This window comes from Gopherus evgoodei, chromosome 3 (genome assembly GCF_007399415.2).
Source record: "Gopherus evgoodei ecotype Sinaloan lineage chromosome 3, rGopEvg1_v1.p, whole genome shotgun sequence".
Classification (NCBI taxonomy): Eukaryota; Metazoa; Chordata; order Testudines; family Testudinidae; genus Gopherus; species Gopherus evgoodei.
Window position 1 is genome coordinate 160694879 of NC_044324.1, and position 17246 is coordinate 160712124.

General features: G+C 52.9%; 1 protein-coding gene across 3 annotated transcripts in view; it reads left to right on the forward strand.

Moving 5' to 3' along the window:
- The first annotated feature begins 8155 nt into the window (after positions 1-8155).
- LOC115648900 overlaps positions 8156-17246 on the forward strand; it is a 46682-nt gene continuing 37591 nt past the window's right edge. For 2 of the 3 annotated variants that reach the window (XM_030557216.1, XM_030557214.1), the window contains exons 1-2: positions 8425-9537; positions 14015-14122. In XM_030557216.1, coding sequence (XP_030413076.1) covers positions 9112-9537; positions 14015-14122 — 534 coding nt within the window. In that variant the 5' untranslated portion in view covers positions 8425-9111. Of the gene's footprint in view, positions 9538-14014; positions 14123-17246 lie in introns of all 3 variants that reach the window. The other variant, XM_030557215.1, reaches the window with a different exon arrangement.

Consider the following 17246-nt stretch of genomic DNA (forward strand, 5'->3'; position numbering starts at 1 on the left):
AAGGGAGTTGTGGTCTGTTCCCAGCTCTGTCAGCGGCTCACTGTGTGACCTTGAGCAATGCCCTTCCTCGCTGTTTGCCCCCTTGTAAAATGAGGGTAATGAGCCTGACCTCCCTGATAGGGGAAGGGCGCTCAGAGGGTGGTTTGGCAAATGTTTAACTGCTCCAGATCCTTGGAGCAAAGCAGCTATAATCAGGCAAAGCATTATTAGCATTATTACTAGTCCCAGCAGCTTGGCAAACAAACCCTGCCCCACTTCATCTGATCTCTGGTATTTGGCAAGCCCCTTTCACAGGGGTCTCTGAGCAACCTGGGCCTTCCACGGAAGCAAGGTACAAGCAAGTTATTTCTGCTAATCCCTGCCCTTGTTATCTTTTGGGCTTGACACTCATAGCCTGACAATAAACAGATTTCTACAAATTGTATTCGCAAAAGACCCTTTGTTCCACAGGGCCTCTCCCTGCTCTGTGTGTCTCTCTATAGGTTGGGTAACCTGCATAGACAATACAACTAGGAATGTACTGAAATATTTTTGTTCTTGGCTGGAGTCTCTCATTCTCCCATCATGACGTGGAAACCCTCAGCACAGCCATGCAGGGTGTTAGTTCCTGCTCAGGCAGGGCTTGCAGCATGCTTTGGCACAGGGAGCTGCAGGCTTTCTGGCTGCTTCCATCCACGCAACACCTTGCTTTTGCACCTTCTGTAAGCCAGTCCACACTGGTCTGACGCTAATCGATGAAGCTGCAAAAGTCCTCTGCGATAGGGGAATATTCTTACTCATGTTGTGCTGATGGGGAAACTGAGGCACAGAGGGGGCGGTGACTTGTCCAAGGTCAGCACTGCAAGTCAGTAATAGAACCCACGAGTCCTGATTCCAACTCAAGTGCTGTAACCACTGCCTCTCCCATACAAGGTGAAAATCTCCCAGCTGAGGGAGTATAAACCCTAAATGGCTTCATTTGCTGCATCTTCTGGGCTGAAGTTTGCTCCCACTACACTCATGCAACCCGGCTAACACCAGTGGGGAGGAGGGGTGGCAGTGGGCAAATACTGGCATTAGGGGTGTACAACATGGCATGCTTGGGGGCATCTGTGTGCCTTTGTATGTCAGCGCGTGCACTCTGTGTGTGTGAGAGAGAGAGCAAGCGAGTTAATTCTGGGCCTAGGACACAGGAAGCCTGGCAGGCCCAGGAACGTCTAGTAGGCAAGTTCCAGGAGGGTTACGTCACTACTGACCCTTGCAGCTCTCATGCCTGTGACAGAGCTGTTGACTGACTGTTTCTGCTTTAGGAGCAGAATGTCTCCGTGCTGGGGCTGGGCCAGCCCCCTCATCCCAATGTTCATCTCTAGCTCCCCGTGAGAAAGCTGCAAGGCTGGGAAAGGTCATGGCAGCTGAGCTCACTGCAGTGGCTTTCCGCTGGGATCGTCTGGGCAAGGGATGGGCTGCCTCAGGACGGGGCTGGAAAGATAGGCGAGGCGTGCTTTCGTCTCAGCACCCCTGGGCCCCTGCAGCATTTTGAAATGAGCTGACAAGCTCCAATCTTTACACTGCCCATTCCCACCGCTTCGTGACTCCCCAGTCCAATGCCTAGTCCAGTGCATTCCCAGGCTCTGTGTACATTAGCCCCACCCTGGGCACCTGGGCAGGCACTGTGTGACTCAAGACAGAGACAGCTGGAGCCAGGGCATTCTTTCAGTGGGGGCAAGTGTGAGGAGGGGGGGTTGTCTGGGAGGGGGAGGCAATCTCAGCACTCTCGGCTAAATGGGGCTGTCCCTCATGAGGAAATGGGTAGCTGGCAGGGCTCATCTGCGGGGATGAAGGCAAATGAGATCCTAGGCAAAATGGGCAGAGGGACAGAGAAATGAGTGCTGGGAGTAAATAAGGCCCTACTGAGACTCCACCTGGAATGCTGTGGGAGGGCTGGGCCTACTCCACCAGGGAGGATTACTGTGGAGAAGGGGCAGAGGAGGGCACTAAAGCTGATGCTGGCCCTGAAGGGTTTGGAGGAAAGGTTGAGGGGCAGCAGTTTGGGATTCTGCCTGGAGAGGAGATGATTCTGCAGGGAGATTTGAGGTTTGCATAGTTCTCAAAGGGATCGAGCGAGTCACTCGAGAGAAACAATCCCCCAGGGGAGGGGAAGTGACCTGAACCTCGGCAGTCACCTCCTCAAAGTGGAATGAGCAGACTGGGCCAGTTAGCATGGTAGGCAATTGGAACGGGGTGTATGAAAGAGTATAAGGCAGCTTGATCTGCATCTTGGACAGGAAGAACCGAGTGGGGCAATGGAAGGTGAGATTCTGGTAAATGTGAAGAGTGGGAATGAACAGATGCTAGTTAGGGGCTAGAACTGGGGGATCTCAGTGCCAGAGAGAATGCCACTGAGACACAAGGCTCTTTTCACCAGGCTCTATAGCCCCTGCCTTATTGTTCTCATCAGCAAATCTGTATGTATGTGTCGGTATGAAAGCTCAATGCTGTGGGGCTAGGACTTCTCAGAGCTCCTCCCTCAGTCCCTATATGGGTGTTTAGCTAGAACCGGACCATTAAATTCATAGATTCCAAGCAGGGGTGCTGGAGCAATTCTTATAGTGGGAGTGCTGAGAGCCACTGAACCAAACTGTAAACCCTGGATATGCTGGAAGCCAGGGGGTGCAGCAGCACACCTAGTTCCAGCACCTATGATTCCAAGGCCAGAAGAGACCATTGTGATCATCTGGCCTGACTTCCTGTGTAGCACATAGAACTACCCCCAAAATAATTCCCAGAGCTGATCTTTAAAAGAAACATCCAATCTTGATTTTAAAATTGCCAGTGATGGAGAATCCACCATGACCTTTGGTACATTGTTCCAGCAGCTAATTACTCTCAGTGTCTAAAATTTACATCTTTTTTCCAGTCTGAATTTGTCTAGCTTCAGCATCCAGCCATTGGATCATGGTATACCTTTCTTCTCTGCTAGATTGAAGAGCCCATTATTAACTATTTATTCCACATGTAGATGCTTACAGATTGCGATTGAGTCACTCCTTAACCTTATCTTTGCTAAACTAGATAGATTAAGCACGTGGAGTCTATCACTATAAGGCCTGTTTTATAATCCTTTCATCATTCTCATGACTCTTACCTGAACCCTCTCCAATTTATCAACATCCTTCTTGAACTGTAGGCATGAGAACTGGATGCAGTATTCCAGCAGCAGTTGCACAAGTGCCAAATACAGAAGTAAAATAACCTCTCTACACCTAGTCAAGATTCCTGTTTCTGCATCCCAGGATCGCATTAGCTCTTTGGCCACAGCGTCACATTGGGCGCTCTTGTTTAGCTTATTATCCACCATGATCCCCCAGTCTTTTTCAGAGTCACTGGCTGGAGCATAGAATCCTCCATCCTGTAAGAATGTCTTACATTCTTTGTTCCCAGATGTATACATTTACAATTAACCATATTAAAATGCATATTGTTTGCAGTTTATCAAGTGATCTTGATTACTCTGTATCAGTGACCTGTCCTCTGCACTAATTACCTCTGCCCTAATTTTTGCGTCAGCTGTAAACTTTATCAATGATTTTATGTTTTCTTCCAGGTTATCGTAAAGATATTTAAAAGCATAGAGCCAAGAACTGATCCCTGCAGGACTCGACTGGAAACAGACTGCTTGATGATGATTCCCTGTTTACAGTTACATTTGATGACCTGCTAATTTTTAATCCGTTTAATATGTGCCATGCTAATTTTATATCATGATAGTTTTTTAATCAACATGCCACGCGGCACCAAGTCAAACACTTTACGTCTATTATGTGAGCACTATTACTTTTATCAACCAAACTTTTAATCTCAGCAAAAAAAGATATCAACTTGGTTTGACCGGCTCTATTTTCTATAAACCCATGTTGATTTGCTTTAATTACATTACCCTCCTTAAGGTTGTTATTAATAGAGTCCCATATCAGCCACTCCATTATCTTGCTTGGGGTCAAGGTAAGGCTGACAAGTCTATAATTATTCAGGTCATCCTGTGTACTCTTTTCAAAAATTGGCACAACATTAGCTTTTTTCCAGTCTTCCCCAGTGCTCCAAGACTTATTGAAGATCAACATTAACAGTTCAGCAAGCTCCTCAGTCAGTTCTTTGAAAATCTTGGATGCAAGTTATCCAGCTGATTTAAAAATGTAGAACTTTAATAGCTTCTGTTTAACACCCTCCAGAGATACAAGTGGAATGGAAAGAGTGTTATCATCACCATATGATGAGATTGCATCACCTGTTTTTCCCCAATCATACAACAGAAATATTTATTGAATACCTGTGCCTTTTCTGCATTATTTTTGATAATTTTATCATTTCCATCTACCAATGGACCAATAGCATTGCCAGGGTTCTTTTTGTTCCTAATAATAGTTTTAAAACTTCTTCTTGTTGCCCTTAAGTCTGCTGGCCATAGATTTTTCCTTGTATCCCTTGGCTTCCCTTATCAATTTTATACAATTTCTAACTTCTGATGTATATGCATTATATTGTGGCTTTTGGTGCATCTAGTAAGATATTCTTAAATGATTCTCAATGATTATTCATGTTTTGGAGACAGCAAGAAAGAAAAATCCTCATGTTTCCACATTGCAATGTGCATAAGTGTAATAGCGTTCCTACCTGATACTAGAATGTAAGTGGCACCAATATCCAAAAGTAGCCCTCTACACTATGATCTACATGGCACCAATACCCATCGCTAGCATCCAAGTGGATGGAAATTGCTCAGGACCCCAGATCCTGTGGCACATTTTGCATGAATGGGCAGGTCTGCAGGGGGAACTAAATTTGGAACACAGGTTCCCATCCTCAGCTTGGTCCTTCACTCCCCTGGTTGATGGCCGCATGGAGACTGAGCACCTTGAAATGCTTAAAAAGGACCTGATCTGGCCAGTGCTGTTGGGCTGTAGCTCTCTTGGGCCAGAGTGAAAGGTTGGATTTTTTGAGGGGTAGGGGTATGACAAAGGGAGAATGGGAGAGCACCAAGCAAGGCCTCTTTTCCTCCAAAGTATAAATATCTCCCCTATTGGACAGCCAGCGGGAACCAAAATAAAGTAAAGTAGCACTGGCTAATGTTCCCAGAGTCTCCATGCAGGACATCCTTAGGTTACAGCAGAGCTTGCAAACAGATGCCAGGTGGCCTTAGAAACTATAGTTACTGCACCCTCGGAGGGCCAGCCTCATAGCCTCTGGAGCCCCCAATGACACTAGATTATAGCGCCTCTTATGGGCTGTGGTCAACTTGCTCCTAACCCGCCTAAAGATTACTTCTACTGCTGAGTCCTCCATTCCTCCTGAGAGCTATGGACCAGCCCTGCATGCGTGGCTATGTCCCCCCACTCCCCATGCCCACTTTCTCCTAGGCTGAAGCACAAGTGCCTCTGTTATTTGGATGTATTACTCTCCCCAGGGGAAGCAGCAGACAATGAGGAGCAGGGTGTGGGTGACAGGGCAGCAGTTGCTGTGGGGGGTTGGCTGTATTTTTAACTCAGCCGCCTGTTTGGGGTTTCAATAGGGCCTTGTACTGAAACAGAACCCTGCACTGCTGCTGCTGCCAAACTGTGTTATTGTGCAGGACAGATGTTGTTAATGCAATTCCCTTCTTCTGCCCCCAGTGCTAACCACCGTGCATGTGCTGGGAGCCAGCACGACCATCCCGACAGATGGGATCATGGGGTTGAGCACTATCACTTACACCGAGCATGTGCCTTCCCCCCTCCCCACCCCGAAGCAAGAGTTTAAAGGGGCAGCTGGTGAGGAGGAGAATTTTTGTTGTTTCTCATTGCTGGGGACATTATTTCTGTTTGTGCTGGAGACAGGTCAGGTTGTCAGAGGAAGCTGGGGCAGTGAAGACTTCTCTTTGGGGAAAGATCCAGGGACATTCCCTGAGCAATCCCGGAGAAGGAAGAATCCCAACAACTGTAAGAGCCATTCGGGTTATATGGGTCCTCTCTTAGGGCTGATTTCCATTTGGAATCTCAGTGCTGGGGCCCCAGAGCTCAGGGGTGCATCCCAAGATAGGGTTGCTCCATGGGGGCACTTTTCTCTTTCAGCAGCATTTGGCATGGGACACTCAGAAGCTGGGGGTTAGGGCTGCTTGTTTGGAAGGCAGGGTCACATTTCTCTGCTACGATAACCTCGCCCTGGTCTAATCACGAAGAGGCGCTGTTTGAAGCTGGGCATTTTCATTGCTCTGAGAAGGGGGATGCGTGCAAGCAGACAGTGCACGCCAGAGCAAGGGAGGACAAAGATGGGGACCGGAGACAGCCAAGATCAAGACTGCTGGCAGTGAACTATTACAGAAGCCATTGCTCTGTATAAAATTCAGCCCTTGGACTGAATCCTTCCTTGGGTTACTCCACAGGCTGCGACAGGGCTACTCAAGATAGCAAAGTGTTTGCTGGAGCAGGCTCCAGATCTGTCCATGGAACACACATCATGTCTTCTTGTCTGCATAAAAGGGGGACTATTTTACCATGAGTATTTTTCTTGTCTTCCTAGATTTTTCCCAGGTACAGGCCATCTTCAGCGTGAGAGCTGCCCCAGGGGAAAACTGTTGCTGAGCTTGAGGTAAGAAGGCTGAGTGTAATATACACAGTCCAAGGAAAAGCTACTGTTAGCTGAGCTCCTCTTGGTGGTGATGTAGGGTAGGATCCTTCAGCTTCTCTTGGGCAGGCACTACCACGTATCTCAATCCATAAATATAGAGGGTGCTTTACTAAGCTGGCATGTTCCCTGCTATTCATAACGAATAACAAGACTTGCCCTAGGCTGCACACCTCCAATATGCAGCTTTCAGTCCCAGGTGACCACTTTTAAAGGCAGCCTCAGGAAGGCTGGTCCAGGGGCTGGGATACTGGCCAAGGACTAAGGAGACATAAGTTCAGTTCCCACAGACTTCCTGTGTGTTCTTCAACCTTAGTCTCTCTGTCCCGCATTTATAATGTGGGGATGATAGCTCTGCCTCACAGGGTGTTGTGAGGATCAATACACTAAAGACTGTGAAGGGCTCAAATCCTATGGTGATGGAGGCCACAGAAATATATTAGATGGCTGGACAAAGATCCAGTCCTACTAGGTAGCTTTTCCTAGTTCCCCTGGGACAGATTTCCCTGTGCATTGTATTAGAAAATCTATTGTCACCTCTGCCATTATGCTGCATGCTGTGGCCATGGGGAATTTCACGGAGGCAGCAAGAACAGAACCTACTACTAGACCTAACGATTCCCATGAGCTGCTGGCAATATGGGGCCTATGACTCACAGCAGAACAGTTCTGAGTTCACCCCTAGATCTGGCGCTCAGGAGTTTGCTACCCTATTATATAACACAGGCACCTGACCAGAGTATCCCCTGTGATCCTTGCTGAGACCTGCCCTCAGCCCCTGCAGAGGTGAGGCTGAGCCCGCTAGGGTGCTGCTGCTGCCAAGGAGCCAGGGCCAGGATGCAGGAGGGCAGCGGGCAGTTTCCCGGGGGGCGCGGGGTGAAGGCGCCTGGCTGGGGCAAGGGGCCAGCAGAGGTGGTGGTCCTGGCCCTGCAGAGCGAAGGGAGCCAGAGGGCTGGCCCAGCAGCGCCCCCCCCTCACCCACCCACCCCACAGTGTTCCCCGTTGCCATGGCGCCCGGAGAAGTTGCCTTGCCGAGGGCCGCTCCGCCGCCCATCCCGGTGGAATTCAATTGCATCATCGCCTGCGGCGCTCGGTTGCCTGGACAACGCCGGGCACATTCGGAGATGAAGTTCCCTCCCCGGCCCCAGTCCGCGCGCTACGCCAGGGGGCAGCAGAGAGCCGCGGGGCAGGGCGGCGCGCGGGCCGCAGCTGGGATCCCGGGCCCTGCCGCGCGGCGGGCTGCAGTGCCAGGCAGCGCCCCGGGCCCCCGCTACAGCCCCGGGGAGCGGGGCTGGAAGTGAGCTCGGGAGCCGCATGACCTCATGCTCAGGAATTGCCTGCCGGACGGGCTGGGCCCGCGCGGGGGAGAGGGAGCCGGGCCGAGGGAGGGAGCCGGACGCCGGGGCAGGGCTGGAGAGGCGTGAGCCCCGCGGAGCTGGATCCCCGCTGCAGGCGGCCAGGATGCACCGCCCGCCCGAGCTGCTGATCCCACTGTGCGTCTGCCCCGCAGAGCCCGGCCCGGCGCCCTGAGCGCAGCATGCCCGCCCCGCTGCTTCTGCTGCCGCTGCTGCGCACTCTCCTCGTCCGCCTGCTGCTCCTGGCTCGCAAGCGCCTCCTGCCGCTGCTCCGGCGCCTGGGGGCCCGCCTGGGCTCTCGGGAGTCCCGCGAGGCGGTGCTCACCTGCCTGCTCTGCATCCTCAACCTGCGCAAGAAGGCGGACGACTGAGACTTGGAGCCTCCCCCGGCGCAGGGGGGACAGCGCCGTGCACCTAGCCAGGGAGGGGGAGCGCAGCCTGCCAGCAGAGGAGAGCACCCTGCGCCTGCTCTGTCCAGCCCAGGGGAGGACAGGGAGCCCACCGAAGGGGGAGGAGAGACCGCAGCAGCCACCCTTGGAGTGGGGGAAGGTCTCCCCGCGGGAGACTGGCCTGCCCTCTGGGAACGGACTCATCATTCCTCATCTCAGCTCTGCAGAGCCACCCCGTTTCCAGCCTTTTCCTGGGAGGATCATTTTTATCATTTTGGTCTGAAGATGGGATCCATCCTCCCCCTCACCTCCCTTCTTCTCTCCCGCTCTTCAGCTCCTGTTTTGTGACAGCCCCTCTGGAAGGGGATCCCTTCTCTTGGCTCCCCCAAGGGGCCTGGGATGGTTATTTTGTGACTTTCACCCTTCGGAAGGGTTGGAAGCCCCACAGTTTGGGCCATTTCAAAGGAGGCTGGACAGAGGCCTGGAGAGTGATTTGGCCCTGGGCCCTGGGGGACGGACTAGACGGCACCAACCGGGGCTTCTCCATCTCTGTCTCTGGAGGCGGAGTTCAGCTGAAATCCTGTGTCGTTTCCTTGCCTCGAGGTTTGCAGGCTGCTGGCTGGATCCTTTTCTGCCTCTCCTCTCCTTTGGCAGCAGCGGGTGGGGACTTTGGGGTTGTGATATCCCCCACAATCTCCTGGGGACTCCATAAGACCGATGTTTGGGGGAGGATGTCCGGCAGCACAGCGAGGAAAATCCAGCCCTTCACCATCAGCACCAAGCTCTCCCTTCCCAAGTGCACGGTGGACTTCCCTGGGGACTCCTGCCCTGCTGACACCATGGCTGGCCTGGATAACTGTACCCTGCGCCAGAACCTCAATGAGTGTGTCCCCCTGTACTTGGCTCAGGCCCAGTGCAGCCCTGTGCCCCCTGGAGGTGGGTTCCAGAGCACCAGCCCAACTGAGGAGGGCATCACCGATGAGGACCAGCTCAACCGCAACTCGCTAGCCCGCTCCATTAAGAAGATCACGCTATCTAACTGGCATGGGGAGCCTGGCCCAGGCAAGGAAGGGGTGTCTAGGAGCCCAGTCCGGACCAGCTGTGAGAGGAATCACAACAACAACAACAGCAGCAGAACAGGGAAGGCTCAGTTCAAGGTAAGGACTCTCTGTACCCTGGCCCCCGGACCCTGCATAGGCATGGTCCTTTGCTGTGCTCTGTTGCTCTGCATTCTGCCTCTCTCTTACATCAGGACTAGATCTGCCCCCATGCCCTCCCAATCCTCAGCTATGGGAGTCTGCATGTCTGCTGCTCTCTTTCCTTCCCAGTGAGAGGAGATAGCACAGGCAATGTGTGGAGGGAGACAAACATGGGCCTTTCTTGGGGAAGGACGTCCCTTCTTGTAAAGGGCCTCTGGGAGCTCGGTTGCTTCTCTGTTTGTCCTATTATTGAAGACCAGTAGGAGCTCCAACCACATGATTCTGTAGAGGCAACATTACCCCCACGGGGAAAAAACCTGCAGTGAGGGGGAGTTTGGAGACAAGAAGATGAGCATGCCTTTGGGGATACATCTGAATTCAAGCACTCCTGAGGGCTCCTCTCTCTGAATCACCGTGGTAATCCCCACACCTCTCCCTTGGGGACCTCACAGCAATTTTTTTTTTGGGGAGGGGGGCGGCGAAGGGGTAGTATCATTATCCTCCTTTTACAGATGGGGAAGCTGAGGCTCAGAGTGGAAGGTCTCTTCCACAGACCACACATTATGTCAGAATCAGGAACAGAACCCAGGGTCCTGAACGTCAGTCACCTGTGCTCTAACCCCACTCGAACACACACCTCTTCTAATCACTTAATGCTTGAGCTCAGAATACCCCCTTGGTGGCCTAAGGCTGGTGCTGGGAGAAAGCAGCTGAGATCTCAAGTAGAAACTCTGCATGATTTAACCCCAAAACAGCTGCTTTCATAGTGGGGCAAGACTGGGAAGAGAGCTTTGTACATGATCACAAACCTCTGAGCTTCAGTGCCAGTAAAGGCCAGACAGCCTCACGCAAGCCTCTGGTGTGCTCAGCACACAGGCAGATCTTTTCTTTTTCTTTTTTGCTAATGCCAAGCTTTTATTCAATGCTAGTTACAGACTTTGGAGGGGGCAGGTCACCCAGTGATCGGCAGGTTGGTGGAGGGGCTCTGTCCAGGCTGGGCGGCAGGGTTTAAAGGGCCAGAGCCGCGGGGAGCTCGGGGCTCAGCTGCCGACGCCCAGGGTGAGCCAATCAAAAAAATACTCGCCCAATCCTGCCTCTGGCACCCCCACATGCCGCAGGTTGGTCATGTGGTTGCACAGCTTCTTGAGGAGCTTCACCTCCTTGTCCAGGTAGTGGGTCTCCAAGAAATCGCACGTGTGGGTCCGCGTGGCTTGTGTCCACCTTGTGCAGGTCCAGCAGTGCCTGGTTGATGGTTTTCTTCAGCTTTAGGGCAAAGTCCCTGGTGGCTGCCCTGTTCCCCTACTTATTTCTGGATGGCCTGCCAGGGGATGCACCCCCCGCCCCCCGGCGGTTCTGGAAACCCAGCAACCGCTCAGCCTATTCTCACTTCTCGCTAGGCAGCTTGACTGAGCAGTCCCCAGCTTGGGCAATGAAAGGGGGATTCTCATAGATTCTTTGCCTCCTCTTTTTTGGGTGGGGAGGGGAGGTGCAATAATTCCTTTCCCCCCCTGTTATTTGGGACTTGGGAGATTGAGTGAGTGGGTCAGTCCCCACAGAAGGGGGCTGGAAGGGTGGGGAGGCCTGCGAAATAGGGCTTTGTAAGAGAGGGAAGGACAGAGGGCTGACAAGGAGTCAGGACATGTTAGGAGTACAGCATGCTGGAGTGGAAACTGGGTTAGAAGAGAAGGAACTGTAGTATCCAGACAGGGTAAGAGTGGGGCTGGAAGAGAGAGAATAACATGTTAGTACACACTCATTCTTGGCCTGCAGCCTCCACTGCTATCCCAGCCCTGGACTCTGTCAGTGCCCCTTACTCCTGGCCTGCAGTCCCCTCTCCCTGCTGTTCCAGTCCTTGGCTCCCCACGCACAGCTCTGCTGATGCGCCTCACTCCTGGCCTGCAGCCCCACTGTTATTTCCATCCTGGACTTCCAACACACAGCTCTTTCAATGCCCTTGATCCTGAATTGTAGCCCCCTGGCCCCTCCCTTCCTCTCCCCACTGTTCCAGCCCTCATGAGTGCAAACTGATGTGCTAAATTAACATTGAAGCAGAGAAGCATCTTCTGGAGAGTAAACTGAGGCCACTAAGCTCATTTCACTTGGGTGAAATCAGGTTCTTAGTGGTGACCCACTAACACATTACCTCACTGCACTATCTCATTAGACCCCAAGGAAGAGTCCTCTAAGATGACCCTGAATCCTCAGCCAAGAACATGTGTGTGCGTACACACGCGTGTCTCTCTGGCATTGAGCCCTATAGGGTCTATGCTGGTTCCTCCTCCAGGTGGCTCTGGTTTACATGGTGGTGGCTGGCAGTGAAAGTCCCAGCCAGTCAGGGACACCAGCCTCTCATTTGCAGCCTCCAATCCCCAAAGCAAGGCGAGGCCTAACTTAGTTCTTCATTTCACGTGCGCTCCAGAGCTGTCTGCTGGAGGGGCTGGGGCTGGGCAAGCGCGCAGCAGTTTGGCAGGAAGGATGAGGTCATCGCATGCTGACAGCCCTGTTTTCCTGAAGCTGGTGGATTGTGAGGCACAGTGTGTATAACGTGCCTGTGTCACCTGCAGGCTTATCTCCCATTGCTGAGCGCTGGGTGGGGAAGGGCCGAGCAGGCCACAATGGGCGTGGGGACAGGACTGCCCATGAGTGGTTCCCAGGATACTGTGCCTGGCACAGCAGCAGCTGCTCAGTGTCTCTAACCATCTGCCGTTCCACAAACAGGATAGACGCTAATGTACATATGCGTCCGTCACCTCTGTGGCGGGTCAGACCTGTGGGCACTGGCTGGGCAGGGAGGGCCCTGCTCCCTGTGAGGTCTGCTCATCCCACAGTTGCCAGTATGGTTCTGGGAGTTTTCAGCTCAGTTAGACTTTTCTGCTGTTTCTGATCATCCATTGCCACCTCATGTCCCCTTTCCTGCTTAAGGTGGGCAGCTTCCTCCTGTAAAGATGAGGCAGATAGTGCTGTTGCAGGGCTGCTTGAGCCTACCAGAGGCAGTACAGGGTGTGTGCGTAGCATAGGTGCCAGGGAAATGGTAGCGAGAGGACTCCCAGGGTGTGTCAGCTACAGAGATTCCTGAGACATTTGCTGCTGCCTGACACTTACAGCATATAGCTAGAGCCCTGCAAATCTGTGCATAGCTGTGTGATATCTGCAGATATCTGAATCTGCACACACAGATTTCCGTGGACCATGTTTGCAGATCGGATGCAGATTCTGTATCCGCACAGGGCTCTATATGTAGCCATCCCGACAGGGCCAAGCCAGCACGACTGCAGCAGTGGCACTAAAGGCTGGGGAAGGGATGGATTCAGAGCCTGAGCTCCAGCTTGAGTGGGAACGTCTACACAGCTGTTTTTAGCTCTGTGAGCCTGAGTCTCTAGACCTTGGCTCTGAGGCTCACTCTCACGGGGTTTGTTTTGAAGCATAGACATACCCATGGGGTCCAGACCTGCAAGCCTCACTCCCATGAGGAGCCCCATTGATGCCTATTCCTGCGAGGGAAGGTGGTGAGCAAGACTTGGCCTAGAATGGCTTTGTCTATTGGTTAGAGGAGGTATGACCAGGAGTCCTGGGTTCTATTCCCAGCTCTGCCACAAATGTGTTGTGTACCCTTGGGCAAGTCTTTCCTCATCCCTGTTTATAAAATGGGGCTAACAGTATTGACCCACGTCCGAGGGGGCTGTGTGAGGCGGAGCTAATGTTTGCAGAGTGCTTTGAGCCTCTCGGATGGCAGGAACTCAGGACATGGGCAGTGTTATTCCCAAAGAGACAATATCAAAGATAGAGAGTGAGTGACTAGCACATACCCCAAGGGCTGTCTCTGCACAGTAAGCAAGCCCCTGTTACTGGCTTCTCTTCCAGCTGTTGTCCCCTGTACTATAAGAGCAGAAGTGACTCCAGATGTTAAAGATAATCCATGTTTCTGCCAGCACAGACGGGAGAATTGCAAGCAGCCAGTATCCTAGAAGTCCTGGGTATAATTCCCAGCCTGCTCTGAAACACAGTCCACACACTGTGCAGAGTCCAACCAATCCCGCACCCTTCTCTTTCTGGCTCTATTAACAGTTAACAAGGTAACAACATAAAACTCAGATCAGACTGTCTCCCCAAGCCTAACTGCTCCTAGGGTTTCTTCTCTGGACCAGCTCAGCCCACACGCTAGATCTTCTGTCCCCAAACAGGTGGAGTGCTGAGCCACCTGCCTCAAAGAGACAGCCAAACCCACTTTACCCTTTCATAGCAGGATCAACAGCCGCTAGCAGGAGTGTGGTAGGGGTTTAGGCAAACACAGGTAGCATGTCACTATGGGGGGGTACATCTGAAAGCCCCTATCCAAGGAGCCTAGGCTTTGGCTGCTCAGCGAAGAGGTCTCTAGACCTCTCTTGGTGAGTGGGTGAGACTCAGCCCTTACAGACTGCTTCTTTTCCACCTCTAGGTCTTTCTCAGAAAGGAAGTGGATGTGGAGGAAGGAAAGCAGGAGACGAGGAGCCCCCATACTGGTGATTTCTGCTCTCTGGTGGACAAAGGTCCTCCCTTCCATATGGTATGTCCCTGGTTCTCTTGATTTATAAGGGCCTGTGTGGGTCTTATACTAGGGTGGGATATTCTGGGTTGATTTGGTGCTGTGTGAATGTGGTCTGCAGGGGACATTTCCTGAACACAAGGGTAGCTGGGAAAAGTGAGATCCCTCCTCCCAGGCCTGCCGTTGTGATGAAATGCCGGTGGAGCAGGGGCTAACAAAGACTCAGTAGGGCAACATGCTTGCCAGCTCTGAGGTTTGAGGCTGAGTAATGTACTTGGGCCAATCCCTATAAGTGAGCGAGCTTGTCATGTCTGTAAAGTAGGCCCAGCGGGCTCAGCTGTGAACTGCCTCCGTCCAGGGCAGGGCAGCGTGGGTTCATCAGATCCTGCTCTGAAAAGCGCATGACTGGTGCAGACACATCCTGGGCTTTCAGCCACTTGAATGGCCTAGTGTGGGGAGGGCTGCAGCAGCAAAGAGAATGGGCTGATCATTTAAACAGGAAGGTGAGGGGGGCTGGAGAGTCCAGGGATGGATACCTGAAGGGAAGCAGCATCCCACTCCTCCCTCCTCAGGCTTCCATTCCTCACTGGCCTCCCTGTACCCTGCTGCTGGTCTCCTGAGGAAGCAGTGACAGTGTTAGTAGAGTCTGGGCTGCGTGTAGCCCTGTTGCTGAGCGTCCCTGGCACAAGTGTTGCTGCTGCTTATTTAAGCAAGGCTGCATGAAGGTACCATGGGCAGGTCACATGACTGCATCAGACTCTTTCTTTCCGGGTTTTTTTTTTAAAACTATTTCTCTAGCCCTCGGGGTTGTGCAGAAAAGCTGGGAAAATGTGGTCCATGTGTAACAAGCGCAGTGAGATCTGCCAAGAGCCTGAAACGAGTGCTCGGGGGGGGCACACTGCCCCATTTGTGTCCGGTAACTCCGCTGCTCCAGGTCATCCCCACTGTCTGACACCATCCCCAGCAGAGCACTCTGTGTGTTGGGGAGACCCTCATCGCTAGAGTGGTGTTGCAGATTCCCCCTCCCGCAAGTCCTCTGCTTCAATGGCTGAGGGCAGAATCTTCCCTTCCCAGGGATGGATCCCAGCCCACCTGAAGACAGGGAGCAGTGATCCAGGGAGGATGGGTCTTCCCACCAGCCCAGCCTAGGACTCTGGTACAGGTGACCCAAGTGGGGTTGGGGCCAGGTGCAGAGCCATGCATGCCCATGGCATGGTGACCCCCGTCGGGGGTGTGTTTAGGGCTCTGGATTACTTCTGTCTAGCCCTGATGTAAGGGCAGGTTTGGTAAGAGGGCTAGGTGAGGGTCGCAGGTTTGTTGAAGGAGGCAGTGAACAGAGTGCCTGCTGGCTTGGTTTGGGGTTGTATGGGGGAGGGGTTTGTCCACCCAGTTTGGATCAAGCCTCATTTTCCAGCTGTTTTATTCTTTCCCCTGGGTCCTGTTGCTGGAGCTCTGAGTTTGAGTCTCCTGTGGCCAGTGCAGCTGTCATACCACCCCTGCCTTCTCTCGCCAAAGTACTGGGGGGATGGCCAGGATGTTGGTCCCCCATTCAAACAGAATTCAAGTCCCCAGAAGCTGTTGGAGGCTTCCCAAGAGCAGAATGAGGCACCCCACAATGAGGCACAGGGAGGGACAGGAGAGCCCCTTGGCACTGGCCCTAGAGCAATAAGGTCCTGGGTCCAAGGGACCCAGGACATGGAAGTCTGGCCAGAGTCCTTCAGCCAGTGTGTCCCACAGGCTGCGTGGCTGCTGCTGTTTTCTAGGGAGAGGCTGCGCCTGTAACCTGGCTGTGTCCTAGTTTGGCCTTGACCCCGTGGCAGGGGGTGTATGTCCTTTACATGAACCAGTCTCCAGATTTTTCTTGCCTTCTGCAGCAGGGCTGCTTAGGAGGCCTGGTTCAGCAAGCAGTCCTGCTGGGGATGGGGGGAATCGTCCTGCAAGAATACAGCTCTGTTGATAAGCTGCCCAACTCACCACCACCCACAGCACAGCCTTTTTCCACCTCTCCCCACTCTGTGCCAAGTGCTGCGCCTAGATCTGCCCCTTCCCAACCTGATCCACCAGGGCCTACGTTCCCTCCTCAGGGTGTGCACACAACCCTCACTATTAAAACCATGGCACATCACACTCTACTGATTGGCCACTGCCTGATCCCTGTCCTTGTGCCTCTTGTGCCGGACTGTAAGATCTGTGGGGCATGCCTGTAGCTGGTACAATGCCAGGCTTCTCAGTCTGCTCCATCTCCCAAGAGGGGCTGGCACTGAGCTTCCTCCATGCAGCAGGACATGAGATCCTCACAACCCCGGCCCTCCGCAGGGGTTTGTGCAGCTGGACCTCGGGTTGAGCTTGGAGGAAGGCCAGTTCCGTCTCTGGCTGACCTTAGCCGTCGCCCCTGTCGGAGCTGGATCCCGGACAGAACATTCCATCAGTGCAGACAACGAGAGCGAAACCCCAGAGGAAATGCAGAGCTTCCCCTCCTTGATGAGTTACTTCAAATAAGAGTCTCCAGATGCCCCTGGAGGAGCTGTGGGCTGAGCTCCTGGGGACCGAAGAAACGCCATGTGGGGAGGGAGGGAGACAGGTGGGAGAATCGCCCTTTTGTTTCAGTTGCTCTCTTGCTTTGGAGTTCTGCTCATCACTAAAGGGCACTGGATGTTCGGGCGAGGAAAACCCTGTCCCCAGGGCTCTCAGGGTCTGGTGAGAGTAGACATGGGTGTGGGATCAGGGCACTGCAGCCCCTTCCCCAGGAGGACAGAGCTCCAGAACCATTTCTGTATTGGGTGAATTTTATTCCTTTTAGCAGGAGGCAGCTACAAGTGAGAGAACCAGGCAATACTCAGAGAGATGGTACTAAGCAAACTTCCTCCTGATGCAGGTCTGCTAATGCCTTTCATTTCTGGTCCTCCTCTCCACCCCCGACTATTCCTGTCCTGGGCTCCCCTCACACAGCTCTGCCAACATCCCTCAATCCTGACCTGCAGCCCCCCTGCTATTTCCACTCCTTGAGCAGAAAGCACAAAATCTGTCACATTGCAAAGTAGCTTAAATATGTGGAGAGAGATTCTTTGAGGCAGGAGTGATCCCCATTCCTGCCATGCCCATGCTAGAGGGCAGTGGGCTCTCAGGCTGCTCCACTCCATTTTCT